The 13068-nt window shown below is 48.2% G+C and overlaps 1 protein-coding gene and 1 long non-coding RNA gene across 4 annotated transcripts in view; one reads left to right on the top strand and one right to left on the bottom strand.

Annotated features, from left to right (window-relative positions):
• Window positions 1-523: 523 nt before the first annotated feature.
• LOC132540825 (uncharacterized) lies at window positions 524-4721 on the bottom strand. The gene is made up of 2 exons (XR_009551948.1): window positions 4450-4721; window positions 524-916 (listed from the first exon to the last, which is right to left on the bottom strand). It is a non-coding gene; the product is annotated as an uncharacterized LOC132540825 (long non-coding RNA).
• A 7-nt stretch (window positions 4722-4728) lies between these two features.
• Window positions 4729-13068, top strand: part of RNF20 (ring finger protein 20) — a 31123-nt gene continuing 22783 nt past the window's right edge. The window contains exons 1-5 of one of the 3 annotated variants that reach the window (XM_060199078.1): window positions 4729-4914; window positions 6574-6725; window positions 10741-10908; window positions 11034-11181; window positions 12232-12414. In XM_060199078.1, the coding sequence (XP_060055061.1) occupies window positions 6597-6725; window positions 10741-10908; window positions 11034-11181; window positions 12232-12414 (628 nt within the window). In that variant the 5' untranslated portion in view covers window positions 4729-4914; window positions 6574-6596. Of the gene's footprint in view, window positions 4915-5308; window positions 5429-6573; window positions 6726-10740; window positions 10909-11033; window positions 11182-12231; window positions 12415-13068 lie in introns of those variants that run through there. The other 2 variants (XM_060199079.1, XM_060199080.1) reach the window with 2 other exon arrangements.

The following is a 13068-nucleotide window of genomic DNA, read 5'->3' as shown; positions in this document are numbered from 1 at the left end:
AAGGCAATGTGGGCTCAAGAATAACAATGTGTGTGTGTGTGTGTGTGTGTGTGTGTGTGTGTGTAGTTTAGTATAGAGATAGTTCAGTTGTGTGAGGCCCTGGATTTGATCCCCAGCACCAAAACAAAAAGAAGAGGAAGAATGTAAGTCAGGGCTGCTAGATCTTTAGTATTTTCTTTCTTTTAAAAAAATTTTTCTTTGTTATTGGACAGAGACAGGAACTGAGAGAGAAGGGGGTAGATAGAGAGGAAGAGAGACAGAGAGAAATTGAGAGAGAAGGGGGGAGACAGAGAGGAAGAGAGACAGAGAGACACCTGCAGACCTGCTTCACCGCCTGTGAAGCGACTTTCCTACAGGTGGGGAGCCGAGGGCTTGAACTAGGAGCCTAACTTGTCCTTGTGCTTTGCACCATATGTGCTTAACCCACTGCACTACCACCCGACTCCCTCTTCAGTATGTTCGAATGAGGTTGACAATCTGGGTTTTCAGGTTAAAAAATAAATAAAAATCAGCATTTAAAATGTAAGCAAGTACATATATATTTTTCCCCCTAAGGGGCAACTAGTGCTGTCTAACCAAAGTATATGTGTTGGCCAAATGCATCATGGGAAGCTCTAGATCACCAGTTTATACTTCAGTTTAGGCAACCATTGCTTGCCATTCGGTGATCCTTTGCAATCGAAAGTAAAGCAGTCAAAGGGAGATGGAAGTTTCCCGTGTCTGGTGTCTCTTACAATGCTTTTCAGTGTGTGGGTCGCCACACACAGGTCCTCGGGAATTTGCATTGCTGAGGAAAATGTGAAGCCCGTTTGGAAATAGTTATTTCTTTCCAGGACAGGCATGGTGTTATTTCCAGGCATCCTAAAAACTTGTTTTTCTACTGTGGATCTTTATTTCTTCACCTACAGGCAAGACTCTGGATAGAGGGATCAAAGTTTTCACACTATTAGAAGTTAAAAATGGACTAGGCATAACTTTTTCCTCCAAAGATGCCCACAGATACCTTTCTTCATCCCTTAGCTTCTTTCCTGGTTTTATTTTTATCAGCTAAAACAATTGCTTTTTCTGGGGAGTCAGGTGGTAGCGCAGTGAGTTAAGCACATGTGTCACAAAGCACAAGGACCAGCGTCAGAATCCTGGTTCGAACCCCCAGCTCCACACCTGCAGGGGAATCACTTCACAGGTGGTGAAGCAGGTCTGCAGGTGTCTTTCTCTCCCCCTCTCTGTCTTCCCCTCCTCTCTCCATTTCTCTTTGTCCTATCCAACAACAACAGCAAAAACAAACAAACAAACAAAAAACAATGGCAACAAAAGAGAATAAATAAATGAATGAACATTTTTAAAAAATGCTCTTTCTTTTCTGTGCCCATATCTGATGGTCTCAAGCAAATTTTCACAGTTCTGTGAAGCACTCAGCATTTTTCACCATAAATTAGTTGATCTTTCATTAAAACACAGACATTTAGTTTTGTTACATGTAAGCAGTTCTGAACTGACCAAAACCAAGGCTTTATTAGTTTACAATAGACCTGGGACAAGAGTAAAATTCTGCTGATTTGCATTTCCTCTGCTTTCCAGGTTCAAGTTCCTGTTTCAAAGAGGCATAAAAGTACATAGAAGCAGCGTTTGCACATTAGATGTCAGGCTCAGGCAAAACTAGTAAAGTCATGGGCCCCTTGGAATATATCTAAAATAGACCTACTAGCTTTTTCCAAAAAGGAGACTCCAAATCTTCATCTGCAGTATTCTTGGCTTTAGGTTCATGATTAGTCAACGATTTGTTTGGCTTTATATGTTAACTCTTTTTCAGCCACCAGGTTCCAGATGATACCATGATGCCAACCTGACTTCCCTGGACGACCCCACCAATGTGTCCTGGAGCCCCACTTTCCCAGAGCCCTGCCCCACTAGGGAAAGAGAGAAACAGGCTGGGAGTATGGATCCACCTGTCAACACCCATGTTCAGCAGGGAAGCAATTACAGAAGCCAGACCTTCCACCTTCTGCATCCCACAATGACCCTGGGTCCATGCTCCCAGAGGGATAAAGAATAGGAAAGCAGGGGGTCGGGTGGTAGCACAGCAGGTTAAGTGCATGTGACGCAAAGTGCAAAGACCGGTGTAAGGATCCCGGTTCGAGCCCCGGGCTCCCCATCTGCAGGGGAGTCGCTTCACAGGCGGTGAAGCAGGTCTGCAGGTGTCTGTCTTTCTCTCCTCCTCTCTGTCTTCCTCTCCTCTCTCCATTTCTCTCTATCCTACCCAACAATGACATCAACAGCAATGTTAATAACCACAACAAGGCTAAAACAGGGGCAACAAAAAGGGGAAAATGGCCTCCAGGAGCAGTGGATTCAAGGTGCAGGCACCGAGCCCCAGCAATAACCCTGGAGGCAAAAAGGAAAAAAAAAAAAGAACGAAAAGAAAGAGAAATCGATCAGAGGAGGGGATGGGAAACGGGAGTTCTGGTGGTGGGAATTGTGTGGAGTTGTACCCCTCTTATCCTATAGTCTGGTTCATGTTAAGTTTTGTTTCTGACCATACCCATTACAAAGTAAGACAAACTGAAGCCAACTAATTTAAACCCACACAAACTGACACGACTCCAGTATATAAGCGAAGTATAAGGAATTTATTCTTAAGTTTGAAAGACTGGAAATAAGGCCAGTTTACATACGTACAAAGAGACAACACCAAAAGACAAAAGACAAAGACAAAATCTCAGCTGAGTGACCCCAAAGCCAGTGTACCAAAACAGATCTGCTCCCCTCGCTCTGGGAAAAGTGAAGGGGGGGGAGGGTCTGCATCACTGGTGGGGGTCTGCATGTCCTTGCTCATTTATCTTTGGGGTAAAAGTTTCAAGGAGAACATTCCATTCTTATTTTTCAAGGAAGAAGCAAGCAGTGTTTACAGAAGCCCAATGGACAGGTTGATAGACGGCTGAGAGAGCAGCGGTCACAGGGTTCGCAGTTTCAAGGAAAACCTTCCTGTCCGCCTGTGCGCTGCTGTCATTTCATCTCTTCTGGTTTCTAAGAGATCTTCTCTACTTCAACGGCCTGGGCCAAATTTGGGGGATTCCATTCTCTCACAGTCAGTATTTCATATATAAAGAAGCAGTGGTTGCCAATCCTGTTTGGACATTGCATTCTTGCGGGGGATGGGAGAAGGTTGGGGGGAAAGGCTTCTTCAGTTGTGTGCATGTGGGGTCCCGGCTCACATCACAGTCCACAAGGACCCAGGTTCGAGCCCCCAGCCCCCACCTGCAGGGGGAAAGCCTCACATGAGTGGGGAAGCCGGGCTGCGGGCTGCAGGTGTCTCTAATGGCGACTAATCCCTAGCACTGCAAAAACGGTATCATCTGTTTTCCATCTACACCATGCCTCGGCCTCGCGTGAGCTTAATGTGCAGCTTGGCGATACGCGAATCCGGCATGAAGCCCAGCCAGTCTATCTTGGCGTTACTCTCGATCTCACTCTGTCATTTCACAAACATCTCATAAAAACTGCAGCAAAGGTGGGCGCGAGGAATCACATCATTGCAAGACTGGCCAGCTCCTCATGGGGCGCGAGCGCTTCCACACTACGATCATCATCTCTGGCATTATGCTATTCCACTGCAGAATACTGTGCCCCAGGATGGTTCCGTAGCCCCCATGTCCACTTGGTCGATTCCAAATTATATTCCTCCATGAGGATCATTTCTGGAACCATCCGTTCCACCCCGGTCTCATGGCTGCCAGTTCTTAGCAACATCGCCCCGCCAGATATCCATCGGGATGCGGCATCATCTAAGTTCATTTCCCATGTCTACGCTCGACCGGACCTGCCAATATACGCGGATATCTTCGCCCACCCTGTCCAACGCTTGACGTCTCGTCACCCAATCTGGTCCCCTACGCCTACACTGAACTTCTCTGTTCCAGTCTCTTGGAAACAGAGTTGGCAGTCAGCTGAGGTGAAGAACAAACACCTCATCACAGACCCCTGCGAGCGTCAACCCGGCTTTGACCTAGCACGTTATGACTGGGCCCTCCTCAATCGCTATCGAACAGGCCATGGCCGGTGCGCCGCTATGTTCCATCGCTGGGGAGCCAGAGACGACCCGAACTGCCCCTGCGGCTCCGGACAGACTATGACCCACATAGTCAACGACTGCCACCTCTCCAGATTCAAAGGAGGTCTCGAAACTTTACATCAGGCTCAACCTGACGCTGTTGACTGGCTACGGAAGAAGGGCAAATGCTAGAAGAAGAAGAAGGTGTCTCTCTCTCTCTTCCCTCCCCTATTAATTTCTGTCCAATAATAATGATAATAATAAATAGAGATGTCAAGGACCTATAGTCTAGATGGACCGACATATCCCCACCCTTAGCATTTCTAATGCACAAGGCTATACGGCGTTCCCTGTTAGAAAAATTTACGAGGCCTGAAAACAAACAAACAAAAAAACCCCACCAAATCGTTGAGATTTTTTTTTCTTTCTCCAAAAATCATCCTAGAGTTTTCTGAGGGGTCTGAAGCCGGATTTTTACTGCCCGGGGATGAACGGGACCACCAGCTATAGTCTGCGACACCGTGGACCCGACAACCGTCCTGGGACCCCGGCACTTTATCAACCAAATAGCAACTCCCGGAAAGACTTCCTGGCCAGCAGCCCCCGTGTTGCTATAGAGACGGCGCGTACTTCCGGCCGCTCGGCGCCCTCCCTTGACATCACTTCCGCCCGGCCGGTCTGACGGTTCACCGGGCCCAGTGGAAGCGACTTCCTGATTTATTCCCATCTTCCTCTCCGGAGCCCCGCCTTCCGGAGCCGCGGGTCAAGGGTCAAGTGTGAAGGGTTACGCGGGCCTCGGCGAGTTCATTCCCTCCAATTCCTCCGCGGGGCTGCTGGCGGCGGGAGGAGCCGGCTTCCATCTCGGAGTGGGGCCGAGTGAGGCCGTGCAGGCCGCGGGGTCTCCACCCTCTGCGGCTCGAAGTGTCCGGGGCTCCCGGGCCTGTGGGGACGGGGGACGGGGACGGGGAGGGGGGACCGCGCGGGAGGCCATGGTGCTTGGCCCTTTCGCGACCGGGAGCCTTGTCCTGTCTGTCTGTCTGTCTGTTCTCACTGCAGGCGAGATCTGATTGAGCTTGCAACCCCATTTGTTGTTGTTGTGGCTGGTGGAGGGGGAGCTTGAGTCGGTGGCCGAGCTGTTGTGTCCTCTGGGCGACGGCAGGGCTGCTGTGCAGAAAAGCAGAAGCATCTGAGCATCGTCAGCCTGCGCGGGGCCCCGGCAGCTGCCCGAAGACGCGGAGCCGCGGAGCGCCGCCCGCAGGTAGAACCGGCGTCTCGCTCCATCTTCGCTCGGGGTTGCACAGAATCGGAGTCGGAAAGGAAGAAGAAACCGCAGCCAGGCCTTAGGCGCGGTTCTGTCTGTCCTTGGGTGTGTGTGTGTGTGTGTGTGTGTGTGTGTCTTTTTTCCTTTTTTTTTTTTTTTTTAATATTTATTTCCTATTGTTTGCCCCTGTTGTTTTTGTTATTGATGTTATTGTTGTTGGGTAAGACAGAGAGAAGTGGAGAGAGGAGGGGAAGACAGAGAGGGGGAGAGAAAGACAGACACCTGCAGACCTGCTTCACCACCCGTGAAGTGACTCCCCTGCAGATGGGAAGCCGGGGGCTCGAACCCGGATCCTTACGCGGGATTCTTGTGCTTTGTGCCACCTGCGCTTAGCCCGACTCACCCTTGGGGCCTTTTTAGGGGCAGAAGCAATAAGCTTGCTTCTTCCCCCCACCCTTGGTTTTAATGCCTTGAGGCTCACAGGTGATAAAAGATTCATGACATGCACATCTCAGATCTCTGCCAACACAATAGAATTAATTTTTTTAGCCAGATTGAATTTGGTTTTTTAAGAAGAGAGATTTCAATAATAATAATAATAATTTTTTGTTTGTTTGTTTCTTCACCCTTTGCTCATCGTCTCATTCATTTACAGCATCATGCTTAGAAATTTGTTGTCGGGGGTCGGGCGGTGGCGAAGTGGGTTAAGCGCATGTGGCGCAAAGCGCAGGGACCGGCATAAGGATCCGGGTTCGAGCCCCCGACTCCCCACCTGCAGAGGAGTCGCTTCACAGGCGGTGAAGCAGGTCTGCAGGTGTCTGTCTTTCTCTCCCCCACTCTGTCTTCCCCTCCTCTCTCCATTTCTTTCTGTCCTATCCAACAACGAATTGCGTCAACAAGGGCAATAATAATAACCACAACGAAGCTACAACAAGGGCAACAAAAGGGGGGAAAAATGGCCTCCAGGAGCGGTGGATTCATGGTGCAGGCACCGAGCCCAGCAATAACCCTGGAGGAGGAAAAAATTAAAAAAATAAAATAATAAAAAAATGAAATTTGTTGTCATGTAAGTTCAGCTCTCTTGCTCCATAATAAACTTTTTTTTTTCTCCTCTGTGCAAGAGGAACTTGGAGCTCATGCTGCTTGGTGTAGAATGAGTAGATTCAGGATAACGGTTTGACCAGAAAAATTGTGAGTTTTTACGACCAAAGTGGCCCCTCATGACCCGGCTAGCCTCAACTCCTGCCCCTTTTCTCTCTAGGAGAGAAGGTGTCGTCTCACGCCAAGATGTCAGGCATCGGAAGTAAGAGAGCCGCCTCGGAGCCAGGCACGTCTGTGCCTCCAGAGAAGAAGACCGCTGTGGAAGATTCAGGGACCACGGTGGAGACAATTAAGCTGGGCGGTGTGTCTTCAACGGTATGCGGAGCAGTGCTTGGACAGTGTGCTCTTCTTCTGTTGGTTACAACCTGAAAGAAAGAATGTGTAGACACCTTTTGGAACAAAAGGGATCAATTTGAAGGGGGGGAAAAAGTGGGAATTAAAATAACCCCAAGTAGATGAAGTGCTAGTTAGATATTTTTCTTTTCAAAGATGTGTTTGTATTGGTTTTTTTTTTTAAATACTTCTTTATTTCCTTTTTGTTGCCCTTGTTTTTATTGTTGTTGTAGTTATTATTGTTATCATTGTTGTTGGATAGGACAGAGAGAAATGGAGAGAGGAGGGGAAGACAGAGAGGGGGAGAGAAAGATAGACACCTGCAGACCTGCTTCACTGCCTGTGAAGCGACTCCCCTGCAGGTGGGGAGCCGGGGGCTTGAACCGGGATCCTTATGCCGGTCCTTGCGCTCTGCACCGTGTGCGCTTAACCTACTGTGCTACCGCCCCACTCCCTGTGTGTTTGTATTCTGTGTTTGTATTCTTTAGAGAGTTGGATGCGTCAATGAAAGACATGTAGCAGGGGAAGCTGAAGATTCATTTCTCACTCACGGGACATTTGGGGGCCAGGCACTAACAGTCTGAGAGTATCATTAAAAATGAGTGAAAGACTGAAGCCAGACTGCTTGGAGTGGATGCTCGGCTATGTGTCCTGGTGTGACCTCCTTGCTCCTCCTCATAGGGTCAAGAGGAGAAAAGCAAAGAGTCCCTCCCTGTGAAGGGTTAAAATAATTACGTTTAACATGGTATGCACCCCATATAGGTAAGCTACTAGTGAGATAAAATAAGTTGAACACAACAGTGACTAGAATACCATCCCTTGCTCTTATGAAGTTGACAGATTCGTTTGGCTATTATACACCAAAAGCTCAGTGGAATGAAAGATGCCTGTCAGACATCAGAACCTTGCTGTGATAGGTTTCGATCTGGATCCGGATCCCATATTTTGGAACTCACTGATGGGAGTGAAGCATCAGATGCTTAGTATTTGTATAGCCGATCAAATCATGCCAGTGATTTATTTTGAGACCGGGGTGACAAAGAGAAATGGGGAATTCAGAAGTCAACTGTTGATGACATGTTGGCCAACTGTGACTGGACTCTTCTGTGCGGCTGCCACAGAATGATACTTTGTCCTTCATCTTGCATGTTAAGGACCCTGGTCCATCTAATAAGTTAAGTATCTGTGGAGTGTTACTTGTTCATCATTGTGGTCTCCGTTGAGCACAGCTGCTGGATTTTATAGGGTGGGAGTGACGGGGGAGCGTCATTCGCAGGCCATACAAAACTGTCAGCTTGCAAGTAAGCAACTTAATGCTGCTAGGAGAGAAATGTTCTGGTTGCCTTGGCAGGACCAGACCAAAGGATTTGCGAGCCAGAGGTCCCTCGCCCAGGCCCAGAGAAGCAGAAAGTAAGCACTGCAGCTTAGAGTTTGTTCAGAACTGGGGCATATGCTGCTGATTCCTGCTACTGGTGGTTGAAGACTGTCCTTAGGGGGCAACTTTTCTCAGCACTCTGGGGTTGCTGGAGTGAGCCGGCTAAGAGTGTGGAGTATAAAACTGAAGAGACTCCAAGGTGTGCTGCAGGTAGGAATGCCAGCAGTGTGAATGGGACTGGCCACCACACCTGTGCAGACAGGACTGGCCCGGAGCACAGAAGTGTCAGCTGGAAGAAACGATCGCAGCAATTGTCACGAAGGAAGGAATCGTGGACACTGTTAGCACAATTTGGTGTTGGGTTGGACACAATGACTTACTGGAGAAAGGAAGCAAGATGACCCCAGGGTTTTGGAAGTACAGTGTGCTTCCAGTTGCTAGGCTGAAAAGGAGAACGGGAGAAGCCGCTTTGGGGAGGCACATTTGAGACCTTCATTAGATCTCTGATTTGGTGGGTGGTTGGCTCTAGCCATCTGCACTGGGAGAGAGGTCTGAGCTACAGCTGTTTATAGAGGAATCATTTTTAAAAAAATTTATTTATTTTCCCTTTAGTTGCCTTTGTTGTTTTTTATTGTTGTAGCTATTATTATTGTCCTTATTGATGTCGTCGTTGTTAGATGGGACAGAGAGAAATGGAGAGAGGAGGGGAAGACAGAGAGGGGGAGAGAAAGACAGACACCTGCAGACCTGCTTCACCACAGCAACTCCTCTGCAGGTGGGGAGCCGGGGGCTCGAACCGGGATCCTCATGCCGGTCCTTGCGCTTTGTGTCACGTGCGCTTAACCCGCTGCTGTACCACCTGACTCCCAGAGGGATCATTTTGTAGATGGTCTTGAAGTCACTGAGACCAGAGTCTCTTTGATAAGGACTGAGCATAAATCAAGAGGAGACCTGAGAAGAGACCCAAGGAGCACTGTGACATGTTAAGGAGATGCAAAGAAACTAGCCGTGGTCGGGAGGTGGAGCAGTGGATGAGGTATGGGACTCTCAAGCATGAGGTCCTGAGTTCAATCCCCGGGCAGCGCATGTGCCAGAGTGATGTCTGGTTCTTTGTCACCTCCTATCTTTCTCATTTGTAAATAAGTAAGATTAAAAAAAAATAGGAAAAGCAATTAACCGGAGCATAAAAAGAGGAGCCAGTGAGGGTAGAAACAGAAGGAACAGTGGGATCCAGTTAGCCAGATGAAGAACACATTTCGGATGCTCTTGACAGGTGAAGGAAGGGGAGGCCCCAGGCTGTATAGCTCTGGGGACAGGACATTCATTGACACTTGGCAAACGTTATCAGTATGGTGTAGTGGCAAAGGAAGCCTGGCCACGGTAGCTTTAGAAGATATTGGGCGGAGGGGTGGTGGCAGTGGCATGCCTCAGAGAGGACACCCATGACCTTGTGTGAGGACCCACTTCAGGCCCCTGCCCCCCAGCTGCCGTGGGGGAGGGGGACATTTCATGAATGGTGGGATAGTACCACAGGAGATTCCTTTCTGTCTTCCTTTCTCCTGTCTGTCGTAAAATATAGTGAAATACATATACACACATAATATTTTTTGAAATATATATTTTTAAAGAGGAGAGAATATAGAAGAAAAGAGAATAGAGTCATTGTGGGGTATAGAAGGTGGAAGGTCTGGCTTCTGTAATTGCTTCCTTGCTGAACATGGATGTTGACAGGTGGATCCATACTCCCAGCCTGTCTTCTCTCTTTCCCCAGTGGGGCGGGGATCTGGGAAAGCGGAGCTCCAGGACACATTGGTGAGGTCATCTGTCCAGGGAAATGTGGTTGGCATCACAGTAGCATTTGGAACCTGGTGGCTGAAAGAAAATTAACATATAAAGCCATACACATTGTTGATGAAGCATGAACCTCAAGGCTGGAATATTGCAGATGAAGATTTGGGGGTGGTTTCCGTTTTGGACAAAAGCTAGTAGGTGTATTTTAGGTATATTCCAAAGGGCCCATGACTTTACTATTTTTTGTCTGAGCCTGACATAAGATGTGACTTTTGAAGCACCCCTGACTAAATAAAGCACAGTGGAGGAGGAATTTTTAGATTACATTAAGTGATATAAAATAGCTTCTACGTGAGAGGATTGGTCGGTTTGCCCACCTGTGCACTCTGAAACATAAACACATACACGGTATTTGTCAAAGTGTATTCACGTAAATATGTATGTGTGTAGGGCCAGGACAGAGTGGGGCCAGATAGCAAAGTCTCGAATGTGTGGAGAAGGGCGGTTTTTAGTTGGTAGACGACAGTGTTGGCGTGGGCAGAGGTGATGGACCTTCAGTCTTCACGTTGGCATAGCTGTGTGGAAGCTCACATGACTAGAACAGCAAGATGGGAGAGGTTGAAGTTGTTGTTTCTGTGTGTCACCTCCCTCCCCCCCATCATCCTAGCTCCTTTCCTCTCTGTTCCTACTTACTCAGTTACCTTTTTAAAGTTTTCTCCCATGGATAGCTTTATTCATAGGAAATGGCTTGTGAGCTAGTCACCCATACCGAGTTAAAGCAGCCGACTTAACTTTTCTGTGGAGACTAATACGACCATTCCCCCGAGGCAGGAGGAGTTAGACATTCGAACACTGCAAACCAAAAACCGCAAGTTGGCAGAGATGCTGGACCAGCGTCAGGCCATTGAAGACGAACTCCGGGAACACATTGAGCAGCTGGAGCGGCGACAGGCCACGGACGACGCCTCCCTCCTCATCGTCAATCGGTACTGGACTCAGGTAGCGAGCTTGCTTCTTGGGCGACGTCTTTACTGGAGCTCTGTCGTTCCTAGTATTCTCACTTCCTAATTCTATTTTGCTTTTCTCTCTCCCTCCCACCCCTTAACTTCGCCCACCCTTCCCAGTTTGACGAAAACATCCGCATCATCCTTAAGCGTTACGATCTGGAGCAGGGCTTAGGGGACCTGCTCACGGAAAGAAAAGCTCTTGTGGTGCCAGAACCAGAGCCCGACTCTGACAGCAACCAGGAACGGAAAGAGGAAAGAGAGAGAGGTGAGCATTCACTGGATCTGAGCTTTGAAGGAGGGAATTATTCTGAGGCTCTCCATTAATGGGAGGTAAAGTCCATTTTAATTTAACACACACACACACACACACACACACACGCACACATATACACCTGCTCTGAGGCTCTCCATTTCATGGGAGGTAAAGTCCATTTTAATTTAACACACACACACACACACACACCCCTGCTCTGAGGCTGTCCATTTAATGGGAGGTAAAGTCTATTTTAATTTAACACACACAGACACAGACACACAGACACACACCCCTGCTCTGAGGCTGTCCATTTAATGGGAGGTAAAGTCTATTTTAATTTCTCACACACACACACACACACACCTGCTCTGAGGCTGTCCATTTAATGGGAGGTAAAGTCTATTTTAATTTAACACACACAGACACATACACACAGACACACACAGACACACACACACACACACACACACACACACACACCCCTGCTCTGAGGCTGTCCATTTAATGGGAGGTAAAGTCTATTTTAATTTCACACACACACACACACACACACACACACACACACACACACCTGCTCTGAGGCTGTCCATTTAATGGGAGGTAAAGTCTATTTTAATTTAACACACACAGACACATACACACAGACACACAGACACACACACACACCCCTGCTCTGAGGCTGTCCATTTAATGGGAGGTAAAGTCTATTTTAATTTCACACACACACACACACACACACACACACACACACACACCTGCTCTGAGGCTGTCCATTTAATGGGAGGTAAAGTCTATTTTAATTTAACACACACAGACACATACACACAGACACACAGACACACACACACACACACACACACACACACACCCCTGCTCTGAGGCTGTCCATTTAATGGGAGGTAAAGTCTATTTTAATTTCACACACACACACACACACACACACACACACACACACACACACACACACCTGCTCTGAGGCTGTCCATTTAATGGGAGGTAAAGTCTATTTTAATTTCACACACACACACACACACACACACACCTGCTCTGTGTCCTCAGGTGAAGGGCAAGAACCAGCTTTCTCTTTCCTGGCTACGTTGGCTAGCAGTTCCAGTGAGGAGATGGAGTCTCAGCTTCAGGAACGTGTGGAGTCTTCCCGTCGAGCTGTGTCCCAGATCGTGACCGTCTATGACAAACTGCAAGAAAAAGTGGAACTCTTGTCCCGGAAGCTCAACAGTGGAGGTTAGACAAGGAACAGGAGACATGGGAGCCAAGGGAAAAAGACAATGAACTCGTGTTTGATGCCCAAATGTAACTTGTAGGCCGACACAAGGGTCTCTAGTCAAACTCCCTGCCATCCTAGTCGCCACCATTGCCAGTGATACTGTCACAGTGGTTTCCGAGTCTCTTCTGAGAGCTTTGCATTTTAAGCCACAAGACAGTCTGATGTGAAGTTGAGGGAGGGGACTGGGAGGTGGTTCATGCGTTGACCAGTCGTAAGGCTCCAGGTTTGAGCCCTGGCACCAGACAGGATGACCCTGGAGAGTAGCAGGAAGGCTCTGTGGCGGTGGAGTATTCGCTGTGGTGTCTCCCCCCTCTCTCCGTCTCTCATTCTCTCTTGCTTGCTCAGAAATTTTTAAAAAATTATTTATTATTGTATAGAGACAGCCAGAAGTAGTGAGGGAAGGGGGCAGGGAGAGAGAGAGAGAGAAACTGAGAGACACCTGCGGCAGCACTGATTCACCACTCGAAAAGCTTGCCCCTTGCGGGTGGGAACTGGGGGCTTGAACCTAGGACCTTTCACACTCTAATGTGTGCCCTGAACCAGGTACACCACCACCCAGCCTCCTCCTTTGTAAATCGTAGTGCATATTTTATATTTTGGCTTTTGAGCTG

This window comes from Erinaceus europaeus, chromosome 10, assembly GCF_950295315.1.
Source record: "Erinaceus europaeus chromosome 10, mEriEur2.1, whole genome shotgun sequence".
Taxonomy (NCBI): domain Eukaryota; kingdom Metazoa; phylum Chordata; class Mammalia; order Eulipotyphla; family Erinaceidae; genus Erinaceus; species Erinaceus europaeus.
Note: the sequence above shows the minus strand (reverse complement) of the source record. Positions and strands in the feature narration are given on the sequence as shown.